The 17181-nt window shown below is 56.3% G+C and overlaps 1 protein-coding gene across 9 annotated transcripts in view; it reads left to right on the top strand.

The window, feature by feature from the left end:
- The window catches only part of CNIH3 (cornichon family AMPA receptor auxiliary protein 3), a 135007-nt gene that overhangs the window by 38641 nt on the left and 79185 nt on the right, over positions 1-17181 (top strand). For 6 of the 9 annotated variants that reach the window (XR_008424722.1, XM_019436115.2, XM_053909454.1 and 3 more), the window contains exons 2-3: positions 3933-4001; positions 8906-8953. The exons of 1 other annotated variant lie outside the window; for it this stretch is intronic. Coding sequence is in view for 6 of the 8 variants with exons in the window: in XM_019436115.2 (XP_019291660.1) it covers positions 3933-4001; positions 8906-8953 (117 nt within the window). In the remaining 2 variants the exon portion in view is untranslated. The remainder of the gene's footprint in view (positions 1-3932; positions 4002-8905; positions 8954-17181) is intronic. 2 more of the 9 variants (XM_053909456.1, XM_019436118.2) reach the window with 1 other exon arrangement.

Raw genomic sequence — 17181 nt, 5'->3', positions numbered from 1 at the left:
GAGGGAGGGACGGTTTTAGTCCCCCTTCTGCTGGGTGACCTCGGGCATTCCTGATGACCCGTCATTCTCCTCGATTGTTCACTGGGAAAGCGGACGGCACCCCAATTTGGGATGTTATGGAAAACGAACACAAAATAAAACACGTGAAAATACTTAGGGAAGTTTAAAGTACCCGTGACCTGTGGGCCTTGCACGGTTTTAGGAAAGGAGGTGGGCAGTAAATTGGGTGTCAGAGACCCTGGGTCTCTGCATGCGGCGCGGCGACAGGAGCTGAGCCAGGACCCGAAGGAGCGGCTGGTGTCCGTGAGTGCGGAGCTTTCTTCCGAGGGGCTGAGAGGTGGCTTAGCAGACCCTGGCCTGGAGCGGGTTAGGGTCAGGGAACAGAGATGCTAGGACTCATGGCCGCACCAGGGTCAGACATAGAACCGGGACCAAATGTCACGCCACACGTGGGTCCCCAGCACTAAACTTGTTCCCATCAGCCGTCCCTCTCCCGTCCCAGAGCGGGCTTGGGCTGCGTGTTGTGGGAATGGTGTGATAGGGAATAGGGAAAAGACATGGTGAGGTCATAAAAACCCCCTTCTTTCTAAATTACAAGTGCCTTATTATTTTTTTAATATTTATTTATTGTTGGGAGAGCGTGAGTGGGGGAGGGGCAGAGAGAGAGGGACAGCGGATCTGAAGCAGACTCTGCACTGACAGGCCGTCAGCGCAGAGCCTGATGTGGGGCTCGAACTCAAGAACTGTGAGATCATGACCTGAGCCGAAGTCGGACGCTGAACTGAGCCACCCAGGCGCCCCTACAAGTGCATCCTGAGTGTGGCTTTGGAGGACTTACGGGAAGGCTCAGGGTGCAGGTAAAAGCCTGCTTCCCCGGGGGGCGGGGGGTATTTATTTTGGGCCAGAAATGCTCCTGTTTGTCACCAGAGCCATGTCTTCCCGCAGATGTCTCAGGTCCCAGCAGTGGCAATTTCAGACACTCTGTGCATGGAGTGTATTGGTTTTCCCATGACTGCCTTCACGGCCACCACTGACTAGGTGGCCCGAAATCACAGGTGTTTTTCCCTCCCACGTCTGTAGGCCGAAGTCCGCAGTCGAGACTGCTCTCTCGGGAGGCTCTGGGGAGGCTCCTGGCTTGCGGTGGCTGCTGACGATCCGCGGTTCTCCTGGTTTGTAGCCACAGCACTGCAGTCTCCCGTGTCCTTTTCTCTACGGGGACGCTGTCGCTGGATTTCGGGCCCGTCGTGTCATTTTGAGTGATTATATCTGCAGAGACCCTACTTCCAAATAGGGTCACGTTCTGAGGTTCCGGGAGGATGAGAACCCGGGGACGTTATTCGGCCCACGACACGGAGAAACGAGGAGAGGGGTTGGCCCCGCTGGACTCCGTGTGGGAGTCTGAGCACAGACCCGGGTGAGGGAGCCGTCCCTCTCCAGGTGGGCCCGGAGGCAGAAATTCCGGGCTTGGGCCACGAGCCCCCCCCCCCCCCCCCCATTAGAAAACGACGGACTGCTTTTCCCAACGCCCAGCTGCCACCTGGCTTCCCCGGTCCGATGCGCCAGGATGCCCCTCCTTCTGTCCCCCACTCTGGGCACTGATTTTCCGCTGGGTGAACTCGCGGCCTTGCCGAAAGACCTGATCTGCTCGCCAGCACCTCCCCGGCGTGCGCGGTCGGCGCTGGGGTCACCAGCACCGGTGTGTCGCCGATGGCCACTCGGTCACGTCCAGGCGGTTGGTTCCCTTTGTCAGATTGCGAGCAGCAGACGTGCTCAGCTCTGCAAGTCCCCCGGAGGCCACAGCGCCGGGGACCACAGAGGCCTAGCTGGTGGAGCCACGGGGTGGGGTTCTGGCCGGTCCCTGCTCCCGGCCTCGTCTCCCGTGGTGTCTCCATCGGGGGGCTTCGGCCTCTGTGGCCCTTCTGCATCTCCCTCCTTCAGACCTTGCTTCCCCTTCGGGGCCTCTGCAGCCTAACTTCCTTCTGGAACTTTCCATGTCTGGCTCCTGGTCATTCAGGTCTCTCAGGTGAGGGGGCACCTCCCCAGAGACCTCTCGGACCTCCCCCCAATTCTGTTTCTTCGTATCACCCCCACCCAGTCCCTGTGGTAAGCTCTGTGACGACAGGGCCGTGTCTTCCCGCTCACCGTTGTGTCCCGAAGCTACGAACAGGGCGAGGACTCTTCCGGCGTCTTTAGTAACCTCGCACTTCCTTTCTGCCCTTTCGATCCCAGAGAAGCGACGCTGTGTTGCAAGGCACACAGCTGATCCTGGATTCCGGACCTGGGGCACGGTGCTCGCTGTCCGAGCCCGCAGACCCCGTCATCCGAGCACGGTGCCTGGGGCTCGGCTCCCCGAACCGGACGCCAGGCAGGCGCCCTACCCAGTGCGCCCAGTGCGCGAGCAGTAAGATCACGCGATGCAGACTCGAGATCGTGAGGGCTCACCCAGCGAGGCGCTTGCGGAAGCCAGTGGGCACTGCCGGGAGAGAACATTCCAGAGAAAAGAGGCGTCTCCTAAATGCTCAGCCCTCAGTGGGGCAGCCCTGGGGACTCATTACCTATAGCGGGTTGGGATTTCAGCCACTTCTCACTCTTCCAGGAAGGGTTTGCCGCAGTACAGCGCTATTATTTTTAGCAAAATAACTTGTAGACAAGCAAGGTGATTTTTAATCCCCTGATTATAACTGCTGTTGGCCTAAAGAAGGAGAGCTCCTTGAGATACAACTCCCCGCCTCTTGAGATGGGTCCAGGCTGCTCCCCGCCTGAGAGTCTGCTGATGTTGCTGTGGGGAGGGGGCATCGCTAGCCCTGGTGGGGCCCCTCGCGGGGACTCCATTTGGCCAGTGAGTCGTTGCTCTGTGACCCTGTGGCGGTTGTGGCCGGGGAGAGGCTGGAGAGTCTGGGGCAGGACCTCTGTGATGAGTTAGCTTCGGCTTAGTGGTGGCACAGACAGGGCTCAAGCTCACAGCCACAGCTTCACACATGGGGGCTCCCGGGGGGCTCTGTCGGTCAAGCGTCCGAGTCTTGATCTTGGCTCAGGTCATGATCTCGTGGTTCGTGAAATGAAGCCCCGTGTAGGGCTCTGTGCTGACGGTGTGGAGCCTGCTTGAGGTTCTCTCTCTCCCTCTCTCTCTCTGCCCTTCTCCTGCTTGTGCACGCTCTCTCTCTCCTCTCTCTCTCAAAATAAACAGACTTTAAAAAAAAAAGTGTTGCTGGCTCATATAAAAGGGGGGAACCTTGAAAAGTACTTTGATGTGGGGCTTCTGGATGGCTTAGTTGGTTAAGCGTCCGACTTCGGCTCAGGTCATGACCTCGCGGTTCGTGAGATCAAGCCCCACGTCAGGCTCTGTGCTGTCAGCACAGAGACCTCTCTGGATCCTCTGTCCACATCTCTTTGCCCCTCCCCTGCTAGTGTGCTCACTCTCTCTTGTTTCTCTCTCAAAATAAATAACTAAATTTGAAAAAAGAAACAGCTTCCCACTGAGTTCTTCTTCCCTTCCTGACTTCTCTGCAGACCCCCCTGGCCTGGCCCTGCCTCTCCTGACCCGCCAGCTCCGTGCACCTGAGGCCCTGGCCTCTGACCTCCTCTAGGGCCAGTTTGTGAGTGAGTTTAGCTTTGAGAGGACGGTTCTGTCGTCTGTCCTCACCAGGCTGCGTACGAGGTCTGTGGGCCTTATTTGTCTGCCAGCCACAAGGATGAGGCCTAATGCAGCACCTGGCCTGTTCCCTATTTGGGGGACTTTTAAGCGGACACAGAACATGGCAGAGGAGCCCAGTCAGCCCCAGGCGTGTGTCGCCAGCTCCGACAGCCAGCCAGCCTCCTGTCCTTGACCTCCCCGCCCCTGCTATCATTTGCAGCAGACCTACAGGGAGCTCGTGGCCTGGTGCATTGGCTCACGTTTGCACTAACATCTCGACTCTGCGTATTCGTTTCAGATAATTGCCTTCGATGAGTTAAGGACAGATTTTAAGAGCCCCATAGACCAGTGCAACCCTGTTCACGCGGTAAGTGGTGGGAGCTGGTGGTGGGCAGGGTTCAGGAGGGCAGGGTGGCAGGGGGCAGGGTGGTGGAGGGCAGGGGCGTGGTGGAGGGCAGGGGGGTGGTAGGTAGGGTGGCAGAGGGCAGGGGGGCAGTGGGCAGGGTGGCGGAGGGCAGGGTGGTGACGGGCCTGTGGAGGAGGGAGGTTCTGATACGGGTGGGGCGGGTGAAGGACATACCAGCCCTGAGTGCCTGGCTCCGGGCTGTTGAGGACACATCTCGAGCCCGAGGTCGGACGTCTCCACTTAACTCACAAGTATCAGCCCCCCAGTCACCCAGGTGTGGGGGGGGGGGTCTGCCGTGCTGAGGCCTCGTGCTGTCATGTGGTTATTCGTCCTTGAACCAGCATGTTGTGGGGGACGGGAGCCTCCTTAGTGGTCGTTCGTGCTCGGCACTGGCCAGTGTCTCAGTGGGACACGTGCAGAGTGGGTGTTCGGGGCCTCTGACCCCACACCACCGCCCGGGAGACGCCCACCTCGAGAGGCTCCGTGGGCCCAGGCCGACTCACTTCCCGCTGGGGAACCCGACTCAGTCTGGTCGTCGGTGCGGTGACAGCCCCTCTGCCCCAGGTCGCCGCCCCGGGTCTTACCACTCCCTCTCAGTTGTCAGCTGCTCCCATATGGAGGTGGGCGTGGAGAGCGGCCTTGGTGCAGGAGACGGATAGGGGCGCCCGTGGGGAAGGGGTGGGTGGGGTCTCTGCTTCTCTGGTCAGTGCAGCCTACTTCCCGGAGCCGGGGACCGGCCACGCACGTGGACAGGGCCTTGTCCACACTCATTCCAGACCAGCACTGCTGGGCTCAGAGGATGGGGTGCACACGGGTCACTCGGGGGGCATCTCTCCGTCTGAACTCACGGGGCCCAAGCACCGATGAAGGTCCTCCCAGGCCCTTCCAGCATGGAAGCAAGTGTTGGTTTGAGTAGCTCTGTTGATACTTGTTTTAAAAAAATTTTTTAATGTTTATTTTTGAGAGGGGGGGTGGACAGAGAGACAGAGAATGTAAGCAGGAGAGGGGCAGAGAGAGAGGGAGACACAGAACCTGAAGCAGGCTCCAGGCTCCGGGCTGTCAGGACAGAGCCCGACGTGGGGCTCGATCACGCAAACCACGAGATCATGACCTGAGCCGAACTCAGGAGTCAGACGCTCAACTGACTGAGCCACTCAGGCGCCCTGATGATATTTTTATTTAGAGGCTGTAGACTGAACAGCAGGATTTACTAGTGTGACGCTGTCTTAACCTGGAAGGCTCGAGGCATCACTCTCTAGTGACAGGGACACAGGGGTCCGTTCTTGGAGAAAGTTAAGCTCCCTGGAGGAACCACAAGACCAGGGGACTAGGCTTCAGGGTCGCCTCCGTGAAGTGCAGGGTTTTCACTGGGGTCGCCAGGTTTTGGTAGTCTTTTCCGCCTGCGGGAACCTCGTGTGTAGCGTATGATCCTCTCCCACGCCGGCATCGTTTACCGTGAGTACAGACTTGCGCAGGGGCCCGCGGCTCGCAGGCGGTGAGGTCAGGATTCGAGGTGTGCCGTCTGTGTTCTTACCTCCTCCTCTGTGTTGTCTCTTTCGGAGATCTGATTTTCTGAAGCCTGATTTCAGAATCCCTTTGGCACCCATGCTTTGGTTCCATGGCGTAGAGCCAAACCCTTTCAAAGTCGACTGTGGGAAGCAGAATTTTGTTATAAGTTGAAAGACTCCCTCAGAGGCACTTGGAAACTCCTTAGTTTTATGAAACTTGCATTAAAATCCATCTTGTTTCCATCGGCCGGTGTCCCCCCCGCCCCCGGCTGACCTGGCTCCACAGGGCCTGAAAGGCCTCACTTCTTTCTGGATGTTTCGTTTGTTTGGCAGTGGCTCGTCTGCACCCGCCAAGGGCACAGAGCTGCTCAGCTCGAGAGGGCGCGTCCCGGGGGGTCAGCTGCCTGCGCTGCGTCCTCCTAGCTGTCCGGGCTCAAATCAGGACGCAGCTCACTTAGAACACCCAGGGCTTTCTGAAATGACCCCAGGGTCACGCGAGTGCAGAAATGTGTCCTCCACTCAGCTCCGTCCTGCAAATCCGACCCACGGACAAACGTCACGGAGCAGGCAGTTTTCTTAGTTCAGATGGGACGGAGGAAACAGGACCCACACGGGGGCCGAGGCGGCCTCTGCTGAGGGTCGGAGCAAGAACGGAGCCTGCATACAGTAGGAGCTCAACTGTTGTTGATGAAAGTGAATCCTGCAGGGTGAGGTGAGCCTGGGGGCTGGGTCTCAGCTCTTTACTCCTGTCATTAGAGCCACGCTTCCAACAGGTTGTGATGTAATTAAGGAGCCTGGACCCTGCTGGCCAAACTTGTAGACAGACTGAAGGCCCAGGGAAAGGAGTCTTGTCTGGGATTTTGAAAGTTTATTTATTTTGAGAAAGAGGGAGCGAGCATCGGAAGGACATGGGGGAGGAGCAGAGAGAAAGAGAGAGCGAGCGCGTGAATGAGCATGAGTGGGGGAGGGGCAGAGAGCGAGGGAGACACAGAATCGGAAGCAGGCTTCAGGCTCTGAGCTGTCAGCACAGAGCCTGACTCGGGGCTCAAACTCACGAACTATGAGATCATGACCTGAGCCGAACTCGGATGCTCAACCGACTGAGCCCCCCAGGCGTCCCTCTTATCTGGGATTTAAAAAAAAATCTGTTAAAACCCTACATGGAAGAATATTAGGCACATTTTCTTGGTTCTTAGGATTTACTCCCTGGCAGGAAGTTAAGCGCTTTAGATGCCTCATTAACTGTGTTGGAGCGATCTCGGCCCCCGTGGAGGCAGCTCAGCCTCAGGAGGCTCGGAACAGTTGCCTCCCTGGGCCGTGACGCCAGCTCCGGGTGGACTCAGCTTATAAGCAGTTGCTCTAGGAAGATCCCCTAAAGCACAGACTTGCTGGGCCCTCGGGGCAGACCCCCTTCCAGGAGGAGGAGGGGGCCCCCGTGTTACTCTAGCATCTCATTTAGCCCTTCCCTTCCTCTTCCCAATGGGGCCTTCACTGTCGCCACGGAGCGAGGGAGCTGTTGTCCCCTGAGGACCAGCCCGTGTGTCCCACGGCACCCTCTCTGTGCCTGGTTCTGCACACCTTTCCTTATTCTCCACGTAGGCAGCCTCGATGCCCAGCTGCATGGGGGTTTGTGTGGGCGCACACGTGCGTGTGTGGGCGCGCACACGCCTGGTCCGCCTTCCTTGCCACGTGGGCGCTAATCTGTCCTGATGTGGGCTCTTAAAGGGCGCCCAGGAATCACTGTATGAGTCAGTTAGGGAAATAGAAGTGTCCCAGCCACCTGTCTCCTCCAGATCCGCGAGGAATTTCATTACCGTCACATCCACGGCCACCACATTGCCTCGGTAACAGAGCGCCGGCGGATGCCGCAGCCGTGCTCACAGTGGCTCCAGAAAACAAGAAAGTCATTGCGGGAAAGGGGAGGCAACACACGGTGTGTGACGTGACCTTCATCACCTGCCCAGCCATTAGGCACCTGTCCCCAGCAGTGAGCCAGGCTCCAGACAGGGACCTCGACATTTGCAGAAGTCTTAGCCTGGGGGCATAGTGGGATGATGACTTCCCCTAAATATACTCACTTTAGAAAAATAAAACCAATGGTGGGGATCCACCCTACCTTGGACACAAATGAGGACACCCGTGCTCCAGGGACCCAAGTGGGCCCAAGCGGTCTTCCCAGGAGGGCTGATTGTGGGCGCCCGGAAGGATGTCCCTGGTACTTGTCTTATAACCACAAGTTTGTGCCTTTTCACCCCTCCCCCACTCCCTGTCTCTGATGACCACACTTCTGATCTCCTTTTCTAGGAGTTTGCTTTGTTGTTGTTGTACGTTTGTAGATTCCACAAACATAAGTGAGATCGCACGGGATTTGTCTTTCTCTGTCTGGCTTATTTCACTCGGCATAACGCCCTCTCCTCCGTCCACGTTGTTACAAACGGCAGGGGGTTCCTTCTTTTTTATGGCTGAGTAATATTCCAGTGTTTGTGTGTGTTGTGTGCGTGTGTGTGCATGTATCATGCTATGTAATAGTATACTGTATATATGCTGTGTGTGTATATGTGCATGTGTCTCATACTATATAATATACTATACATATGCTGTGTATGTATATGTGTGTATATCATACTATATAATAGTATATATATGCTGTGTATGTATGTATGTGTGTGTGTGTGACATTTTCTTCTTCCATTCATCTATCCAGGGACACTTAGGTAGACTCCGTGTCGTGGCTATTGGAAATACTACTCACGCTGCAGTGAGCACAGAGGTGCAGATATCTTTTCCAGGCAGTGATTTCATTTCTTCCAGGCAGATATTCAGAAGTAGAATTATTGGATTGTAGGGTAGTTCTATTTTTAACTTTTTGAGGACCCCCCCATACTGTTCTCCACAGTGTCTGCACCAGTTTGCATTCCCACCAGCAGTGCACGAGGGTTCTCCTCTCTCCGCATCATCCTCGCTGACACTGTAGTTTCCTGTGTTGTTGATTTGGGCCATCCTGACAGGTGTGAGGCGGTACCCCACCGTGGCTTTGATTTGCATTTCCCTGATGATGGGCGATGAGCACCTTTTCACATACCCATGGGCCGTCTGTATGTCTTCTTTGGGAAAATATCTATTCAGATCCTCTGCCCATTTACAATTGGATGATTTGTTTTTTTGCTAGTGAGTTCTATGAGCAGAAACTCTCGTTAGGAGGCGCTGGGTGGGAGCATGCAGGCCACGTGGCCGGGAGGGGTCTCTGGTGGGTTCCGCCTCCTGTGCTGGGGGCTGAATGTGGGGGCTTCTCAGGTTCTCGCAGCAGAACATCTAACCTCCAACCTCCCCTCTTTTCCTCTCTTTTGCGTCCTGAAGAGGGAACGGCTGAGGAACATTGAACGCATCTGCTTCCTCCTGAGAAAGGTCAGTGCAGGAACGCCACACCGAGGGTGGACGGCCACGGGGTCGTGGCCGGTCACACGGTAAAAGGGGCCAGCGAGGCTCATGCCTGCTCCAGCCCCGTCTCCCCCGAAGGCAAATGGCAGGGGCAGGGGAGGTGGGAGCGTGTGGAAACCTCCAGAGATGAAAGGAGCTGATTAGAGTGGTGGCCATCACCAGAGTGGTGGCGCTGGACCCTTGCAGGTGCCTCTGGTTGGATCGGGAGGTCCTCTATCTTTGCGTGATGATGGGTGGCATTTGTACCTGATGCCGCCCCTGCGGCCTTTGTTCCTGGCTGGCGCTGGGGATGCACCTGCCCGGCTCCAGGAAGCTTTTAACTAGCTGCTGGCTTTCCTTTGAGGTTTCAGCTGCCACTCAGCCTCGCAGATTGATTGACAGCGTCACGGGGAGCGTGTCAGGGCTGGGACAGGACGCGTGATGAAGGGGAGCCTGCGTTCGGAGAGTTGTTCTGAATGGATGGGCAGAGGTCACGGCCGCCGGGCGCCTCCGGAACACACGTGTGCATGCACATTCATGGGTGCGTGTGCTCTCCGAGACATAGCTGGGGAAGCCCGATGGCAGAGGGACGTCACCGTCCAGCAGGAAAGTGTGTGCAGAGAGCAGCGAAGTGTAGAGACCAGCAACTTGCAGGTAGGAGGAAGCGGTACCCGCAGCCGAGAGCCAGAGGACACCCCCATCTCTGTTCCGAGCGGATGGGCTACGGGACACCGTAAAGCCACCCGTCAACCCGAAAGGAGTTTTTGAGCCTCCTGTGAGTAGGAGAGGAACAGATACCTTGCCAGCATCGACAGAAGGAAAATCATCGTGCGAGCTTTTGAAACTTTTCTAGATTTCAATAATGATGCCTTCCATTGGAAGAGCGAGCTTAATCAAAAGTTAATTATTTTTCCTGCCAATTACTTGCCCGTTGACGTTTTCTTAGACACTCAGTGTGTTAGAGTTTCACGTCTTGGATGAGGCAGCAGGGAAGTATGGTCAGATGATGAGAAGCATATGAAAACACGAGTGATCCAAGAGTAAAGAAGGATTTAAGAGAACAGCACGTGTCATTTGGTATTAAGGGCAGTTCATGAATCTGTGAATTACTTTCCCAGGTAATATCTTGGGCACCAGTGATGCCTTCGGCTGTGACTTCCGGTCTTTGGCTGGTGCTTTCCGACTGACAGTGTCTGTCACATCCCTTTCCCCCATCCTGAATGTACCCCAGCCCCCCACCCCAGACTCTCTGGCAAGGCAGTAATCCACATCCTTCACATCAGGCTTGCTCACCCTTCTGACTGCTTGACCACTGACTCTGGTGGGACAGGGACCAGTGGCCTGGCCGTGTCTGCCAGAGTCCTGCCTTGCAGCCTGAAGGTCAAAGCCAAGGGTGTGAAAGAAAAGGGGCTGAGCAAGAATTAGCATTACCATTTGCAAATTTACATAGAGTTTGCATACACTTTCTAGAACTGTATGCAGTAGATGAGGCGTTTTGCTCTAGGAAACATATTCCAAGGGCCTTTTTCTGTTTTTTTCCTTTTCATGGGCTCCGTCCCCTCATCCCCCCCACCTAACCCCACCTTGCTGCAGCCTCCACTGCTCCCGTGAAGGCATGTTTCGTTCAATGTTAGCAGGCGACACCAGGGGGGAAAGTTCCAGTAGACACAGGGGACAGCGAGGAGAGTTCCAGTGGACAGCAGAGGACAGGGAGGAGAGTTCCGGTAGACGGCAGAGGACAGCAAGGAAAGTTCCAGTGGACAGCAGAGGACAGGGAGGAGAGTTCCAGTAGACAGCAGAGGACAGGGCACACTGACTTCAAGTCTGCAGGTGTGAGAGCCGTGCTCGATCACTGATCACTCATCCTGCAGCCTCACGGCCTCGGCCCCGCCACCGGCTGGGTGAGAACCTAGCCGGGAACGTGTCTCTCTTACTACACTTACTACTTACATCAGATGTGTATTTTCATATCACATGTAACTCTGTCGTGCTCGCCGTCTACACAGAAGGCCCCTAGCGGGCAGGGGGTAATGTATACAGGCTTCTGCTGCTTCCCCGTCCTGCCCCCTGCCCCGGTGATCCACGAGGCCCTCAGTGCGACTCTAACCCTGGGCTCAGTGAGCACAACGCCTCCCCTGGGAGGCTGCTGGGGAATTAGCGGGGAGGACACAGGTGTGCGCAGCTCAGAACGGCTGATACCGTCACATGTTACCGCTGTCGTCCTGGCTCTCGGTGGCTGCCAAAACCTCTGTGAACGCCCCCGGGGCATGCCTTCCGTGCTGAGGCGGGTGCAGGTGCGGTGGCCCATGGCCGGCGGCCTCCCCCAGGCTCCAGCTCTGGTCCTCCTGCCAGAGTCTGAGCCCGTGCCGGGCACAGGGGGAGGCTGAGTGGGTCTGGTTAGCACCACCACCTTCTGGGAACTGTACCTTCCAAGAAATTCCTTGGAACTTGTCTCCTAACACCCAGAATGTGATGCATTTCAGCAGCTGATTGTTGTTAAACCACCTCCTCAGCTTTCTCGGGAGGAAGGAAGGGATTTTCAAGTGGATCCATTTCAAGCTCTGTAATTATCAGGAAATGTGTTCTTTGGGTAATTGTCTGAACTGCAGGGTTCTTGTGTTGACGTGTGCGTATGATTCACGTTCTAGGGCAGGACCACTCTGTGAGCCGCTCTCCCACTGGAGCAGGATGTCGGCTCCGTGGGTCACGGAGAAGGGCGGGGTGGGAGCGGGAAGCGTCTGACGAGGGGCCCCTGCTGCCTCTCCAAGTTCAGGAAAGGAAGTTCAGTGAGAGCCCAGGGTCGGCATGAGCTCGGGGAGAAGCGTTCCTTGCGAGCTGTGGTCGTCACACCCTGGATTTGGTTGTCCTGGGACGTGTCAAGTGTCACTTCCCTTGGGCCAAGTTGGTCGTGCGTCACTGATGGTCTCGCGTTCGCCGGAGCCTGCGTGCGTGGCAGGACCCAGCGCGCCGTGTGGCTTGACGGAGCTGCGGTTCCCCTTTTTCCCCAACTTCCGCAAGCTTGTGTCCAGTCTCACTGTCGGTTTTCTGACCTCTGTGGCTGCAGAGAGCCCCGGGGGATGGATGATTTTCCCTCCCTCCAGGGCTGTGGAAGAGGAGGACGGGCGGGGGGTGTTGCGTCCTTTGGGGCCGCGTAACCAGGTGGGAGGCGGCAGGTGCACCAGGTTTTATTCTGGAAAGAACGGGGTGGTGATAAGGCCGCAGGAGTTACCACCCTGACCGCCTGTGCCCCTCCCCCTTCGTGCTTACCCGAGCCACACCTGCTTCGGGGGAGGGGTCGAGGCGGGAAGTACAGCTGAACGGCGTGAAACCGGCACCCGCCGCAGACACTCCACGATGTGGTCCCACAGGCGGAGCTGGCGGAGGTGGGCAGTGGTCGAGCAGGAAGACCACACTGCTGTTCCCGACTCTTCACCCTCTGTATCCGTGGGGTCACGTCCCTGAAGCCATGACCTCCCCGAAGCCAGGGATGGTGGGGACCCTCTCCTCTGCACGCACGCCGGGCTCTGCCAGGTCTTCGGAGTTCTGGGAGTGCCTGCTCTCCTGACCTTCTGACGTCACTGGGGCCAACCCACTGCAAGGAGCCCGGGGGCCTGGGGTGCAGACCCAGCCCAGCTGTAGCTCAGAACCAAGCCCGCTAGATCCAGTGACCCCTCCCCCCCAGTCAACCTTCAGCTGTGCGAGCAAGTATAAATGATTATTGTTGCGAGGCGCTGAATGCTGGAATGATTTGTTATGCGGCATTGTTACGGCGATGACTGACCGATACTGCAAGCTTGTGCTGCTTACATAAGGGGGAGTCTTTTTTTTAAAAACCTGATTGTATCCTGTGCCACACATCAGCCGTTTGCTGACTCTGTACATTTATAAATAGACCGTTTCAAACTCTGTCCCAATTTCTTTGACCTCAGAGGAGGCTGCTAAATGCATTCATGTACCAGAGCCTAGAGAAAGACCCACATCACTTTGGATCACGTTATTTGTCCGGCATTAGCTACCTGGAAGAAGAGCGAAGACGGTGCCTTTTCCATAATTCCCAGCACTCCTGCCACAATGAACTGACTTGATTGCCAGTCTTTTTAGCCGCTGGCACTGTTCTTCCTTTGGGCTCTGGAGAGAACGGTGTGTTTATTTGAGGGACACGATACAGTTGAAAAGGGACACATAAACTCAGAGGCAGTTGCATGGAATGCCTTAGAGAGACCATCCTTGGCTCAGGAATTTTCCAGAATGGAAGTCTGTGTTGGCTGGCAGATTTCTAAAATGTGCTGGGGACAGGAGCTGTTTCTGTTTTTAGAGTGACCACTGCCCGCCTTTAAAAGAATTAGCTCTTTTGGGGCGCCTGGGTGGCTCAGTCGGTTGAGCGTCCGGCTTCGGCTCAGGTCATGATCTCGCGGTTTGTGAGTTCTAGCCCCATGTTGGGCTCTGTGCTGACAGCTTGGAGCCCGGAGCCTGTTTCGGATTTTGCGTCTCCCTCTCTGTCTGCTCCTCCCCCACTCGTGCTCTGTCTCTCTCTCTCTCTCTCAAAAATAAATAAACGTTAAAAATTTTTTTAAAGAATTAGCTCTTTTATATATATATATTTTAATGTTTATTCATTTTTGAGAGACAGAGCACAAGCGGGGGAGGGGCAGAGAGAGAAGGAGACACAGAATCCAAAGCAGGCTCCGGGCTCCAAGCTGTCAGCACAGAGCCCGACGCGGGGCTCAAACCCACGGACCGTGAGATCGTGACCTGAGCCCAAGTTGGACACTTTATCGACCGAGCCACCCAGGCGCCCCTAAAAGAATTAACTCTTAATCCTCATAACGACACTATGAAGCACTAATGATTAATAAACAAGGAAGTCGGGGGTGTAGAGAGATTTACTGTTCTGGGGTCTCGTGTTTCTCAAGTCGGTGGATCTGAAGTCAACATTTTTAATCACAAAATAGGGGAAGTTGTTGCTTCTCTGACACCTGCTGTTTATGGACCACCACGACGGTAATATCGCTCAGCTATTTAAAGGGAAGGCAGGAATCCCCAAAGCCACAGGGACCCTGTAATATGCTTGGCTCACCATGATGGGGCCGAGTGGATTCCTTTAAGGCTCTTTTCTATTTCCGTTTAACTCCTTGGTAGGATAGTTCACCCCTCGAGGGAATGTTTGAAGAAAAGTAAAAATATCCTAGAACAACGCTTGCAACTAGTTCAGAAACTGTGTCTCATGTATAATGTATTTTCCATCGCTTTCTGCGGCAAAGTCCTCGTTACAGGGAAGGACGGAACATTTTGCTCGCCGTGTGAGCAGCGGCGCTGTCCCAGGGTTGCTGAACCGGAAGCCGGATGGTGGGGGCAGCGGGGGCTCTGTCCTCACCTCGCTCGCCCCCAAGGCCGCGGCAGGACAGGCAGCGGACCCTACAACAGCTCTGGCTCCCCGTTGCCTGTGGCTGCTTGGCCGGATCCTCCCTGCTTCTTCGTCACCACCATCATACAGGGTCAGGCCAGTCAACAACAGCTACGGCGTCTATTTCTCGTGGGTCCGTGGGTCACTGGTTGGTCCCCTGATCCTGGCTGGGCTTACAGGGAGAAGGGGTGTCACTTGCTCTTGCCTGAGGCTCACGCATGTCTCTGGACACAGGCCATTAGCTGGCCTAGGATGGCCTCCACGGGGGCAGTTGGACCCGCTCCGCATCTCGTCCTCCAGCGACTCGCCCAGGCTCTGCTCACTGCGTCACAGAGAAGCCGGAGAACAAGTGGAAACGCGCGGGCGCTTTTTCAAGCTTTGGTTTGCATCAGACCTACTAGTGCCCTGTGGGCTGGCGCGAGTGACACGGCCGAGCCCAGGGTGTGGGTTCAGAAGCTCCCCAGGTTTGTGCAGGGGGCAGGCCGTGCCAGGTGGCAGGTGGGTGAGTCAGGGAACCTACGCAGGAGGCTTGTCTCGGGCAGCCACAGGGCGGGTAGATTTCTGCACCCCTCCCCACCCGTTTTAGAAGCTTATAAAGAGGCCTTCATGGGGTTCAGTCACACCTGTCACGTGGTCCCAACACCACGTCACCATCTCAGGGCTGTCCTGGGGGCAGGTCCCGGGAGCGGGGAGGGCAGGTGGAACCCGCATCCCAAAGGTAGGAGAGTGGGTGAGGAGCTCTGGGCACCAGGGTCCACGTCACCGGGCACCCATTGGTCGTGTCTTCTGGGTGACCTCCGCCAACACGGAGTAGGACTGGGAGGGACTACGGAGTCACAGGCAAAGGTGTGGCTGTGGCGAGGCCATTTGTGGGTACCATAAGTGCTGGCCGTCTACCACGTCAGTAGGAAGGGGGTTAAGATTCAGGGATCGGGACAATGAGACACCACCTTACTCCTGTTAGAACAGGCATCAGGAAGACAAGAGATAGCAAAGTTTGGTGAGGATGTGGAGAAAAGCGACCCTCGTGCCCTGTCGGTGAGAATGCAAGTTGGTGCAGCCGCTACTGAAAACAGTATGGCGGAGCCTCGAAAGTTAAAAGTAGAACTACTCTGTGACCCAGCAGTTCTACCTCTGGTTATCGATCCAGAGGAAATGAAAACACCAAGCCGAAGAGACGTGCCACCCCCGTGTACCCAGTGGCCTTAGTTATAGTAACCGAGACGGGGAGACAACCCAAGCGTCCGTCGGTGGATGAGTGGACAAAGATGTGGTGTGGACACCGGTGTCTTGGTCTTCCTTGAGTCCCCAGACTTTAGCACGATGTGGGACCCAATCCTGGCGGTCAGCACGTGACCAGGAGATGAAATGCTAAATCTGGACCTTCCGGGTCATCTGATCGGACCCCTCATTTTCAGATGGGGAAACTGAGACCTGAGGGCTCAGCGGTGGGATGACATCACAGCCAGTGTGTCTGGGCCGCTCGGCTGCGTGGAGTGTCTGAGGTCACTGAAGCTGGACAGAACCGGACTGATCTGTGAGCTCTCTGGGGCAGGGACCACACCTGGCCTGCTCACAGGGGCATCCCCAGAGCCGAGCTCAGAGCACAGGAATCAGTAAGTGATGAAATTTCTGGCATCCCTACGCCGTGTCAGTGGCCATTTCACCGTGTGTAGCGTTTACTACATATGAATTGGGGGGGTCAACCACTCACCAACATGGCACGGATAGACCTAAGAAGGAGGCGTCATGCTGTTATATCCTTGGCAAAAGGCGTGGAAAAGACCCTTGGTTATTTCAAAATAAGCTCTTCTCCGGTGAAAAGTGGTCTTTCCGTGTAGATCCAGGGACCCACAGGTGCGAGGACAGCGGCACAGAAGCGTCTACGTATTCTTCCCGTCGTGACGACTGTGTGGAGATCTCAGCCCGCTTCCATCAAAGGGGTGGCCTCGTTAGGACCACGGGGGTTCAAGGACTTCTCCTTCCCAGTTCTGTTTGGGAGCAGCTCTGAAGGTCAGCCACGTGCAGAATCGGCAATAGATGGTGGGGCAATAGATCCGAAGCACAAATCTGAGTCCTACACCTTCTAGGCCAGGGGCGCAAACGTGTCACTTAGCTAGTGAGTGAGCCCAGCCAGTGCCCAGCACCGTCACAACGCTGCATCACAGCTTTGCTCTTCTCCGCTCGGTATCCAACAGCCGGGAATTTCAGAATTGCCTGCAGGAGGCACTTAGCACTCGCCGTGAAACCTCGCTGCCCGTGTTGTGCAAAATCGGGTGCGAGTGCCGTATGGGGAAGTGATAAATGGTAGCGTCCACTGTTTTGTTGTGTTTGTCATTAGTGGAGCTGGTGGGTCCTGACCGTTTTGCGGATCAGAATCCCCCCTGGAGATCTAACGTGCATCTTGGGAGGGGCCGGCTTTTGTTGTTGTTGTTGCTTTTCCTGCTGCAAAAAGCTTTCCTGTTTCCATTTGGTCTGTGGCTCGGGAGCAGGCTCCAGGGTGTTGCAAAGCTGCCTGGTGGCCACAGAGAGAGGCTCGGGCACCAGCCCTGGCACCCGGGGGCTGCCGGAGGGGCCCCTCACGGGCTGCTGGGCTCCAGAGACCCCGAGTCATGCTGGGGGGTGAGCCTTTCCAAGAGATGCCGGCCTCGCCCAGCCTGGGGAGGGGGGCAGCCGGCCTGCGGAGGTGAGTCAGGGGGTCGCCCATCTTCCTGATGAGTTTCACCTCGGTCTAGGAAGTGCTTCTCCTGGAAGTCATGGCGCTGGGGGTCTGCGCGGGCCAGACCCAGGGCGTGTAGATCCAAACGGGCCT

The sequence above is a fragment of the Panthera pardus genome, unplaced genomic scaffold, assembly GCF_024362965.1.
Source record: "Panthera pardus isolate Hobbes unplaced genomic scaffold, ASM2436296v1 HiC_scaffold_21, whole genome shotgun sequence".
NCBI classification, from domain to species: domain Eukaryota; kingdom Metazoa; phylum Chordata; class Mammalia; order Carnivora; family Felidae; genus Panthera; species Panthera pardus.
The sequence above is the reverse complement of the archived record's forward strand: the minus strand, read 5'-3'. Positions and strand labels throughout refer to the sequence as shown.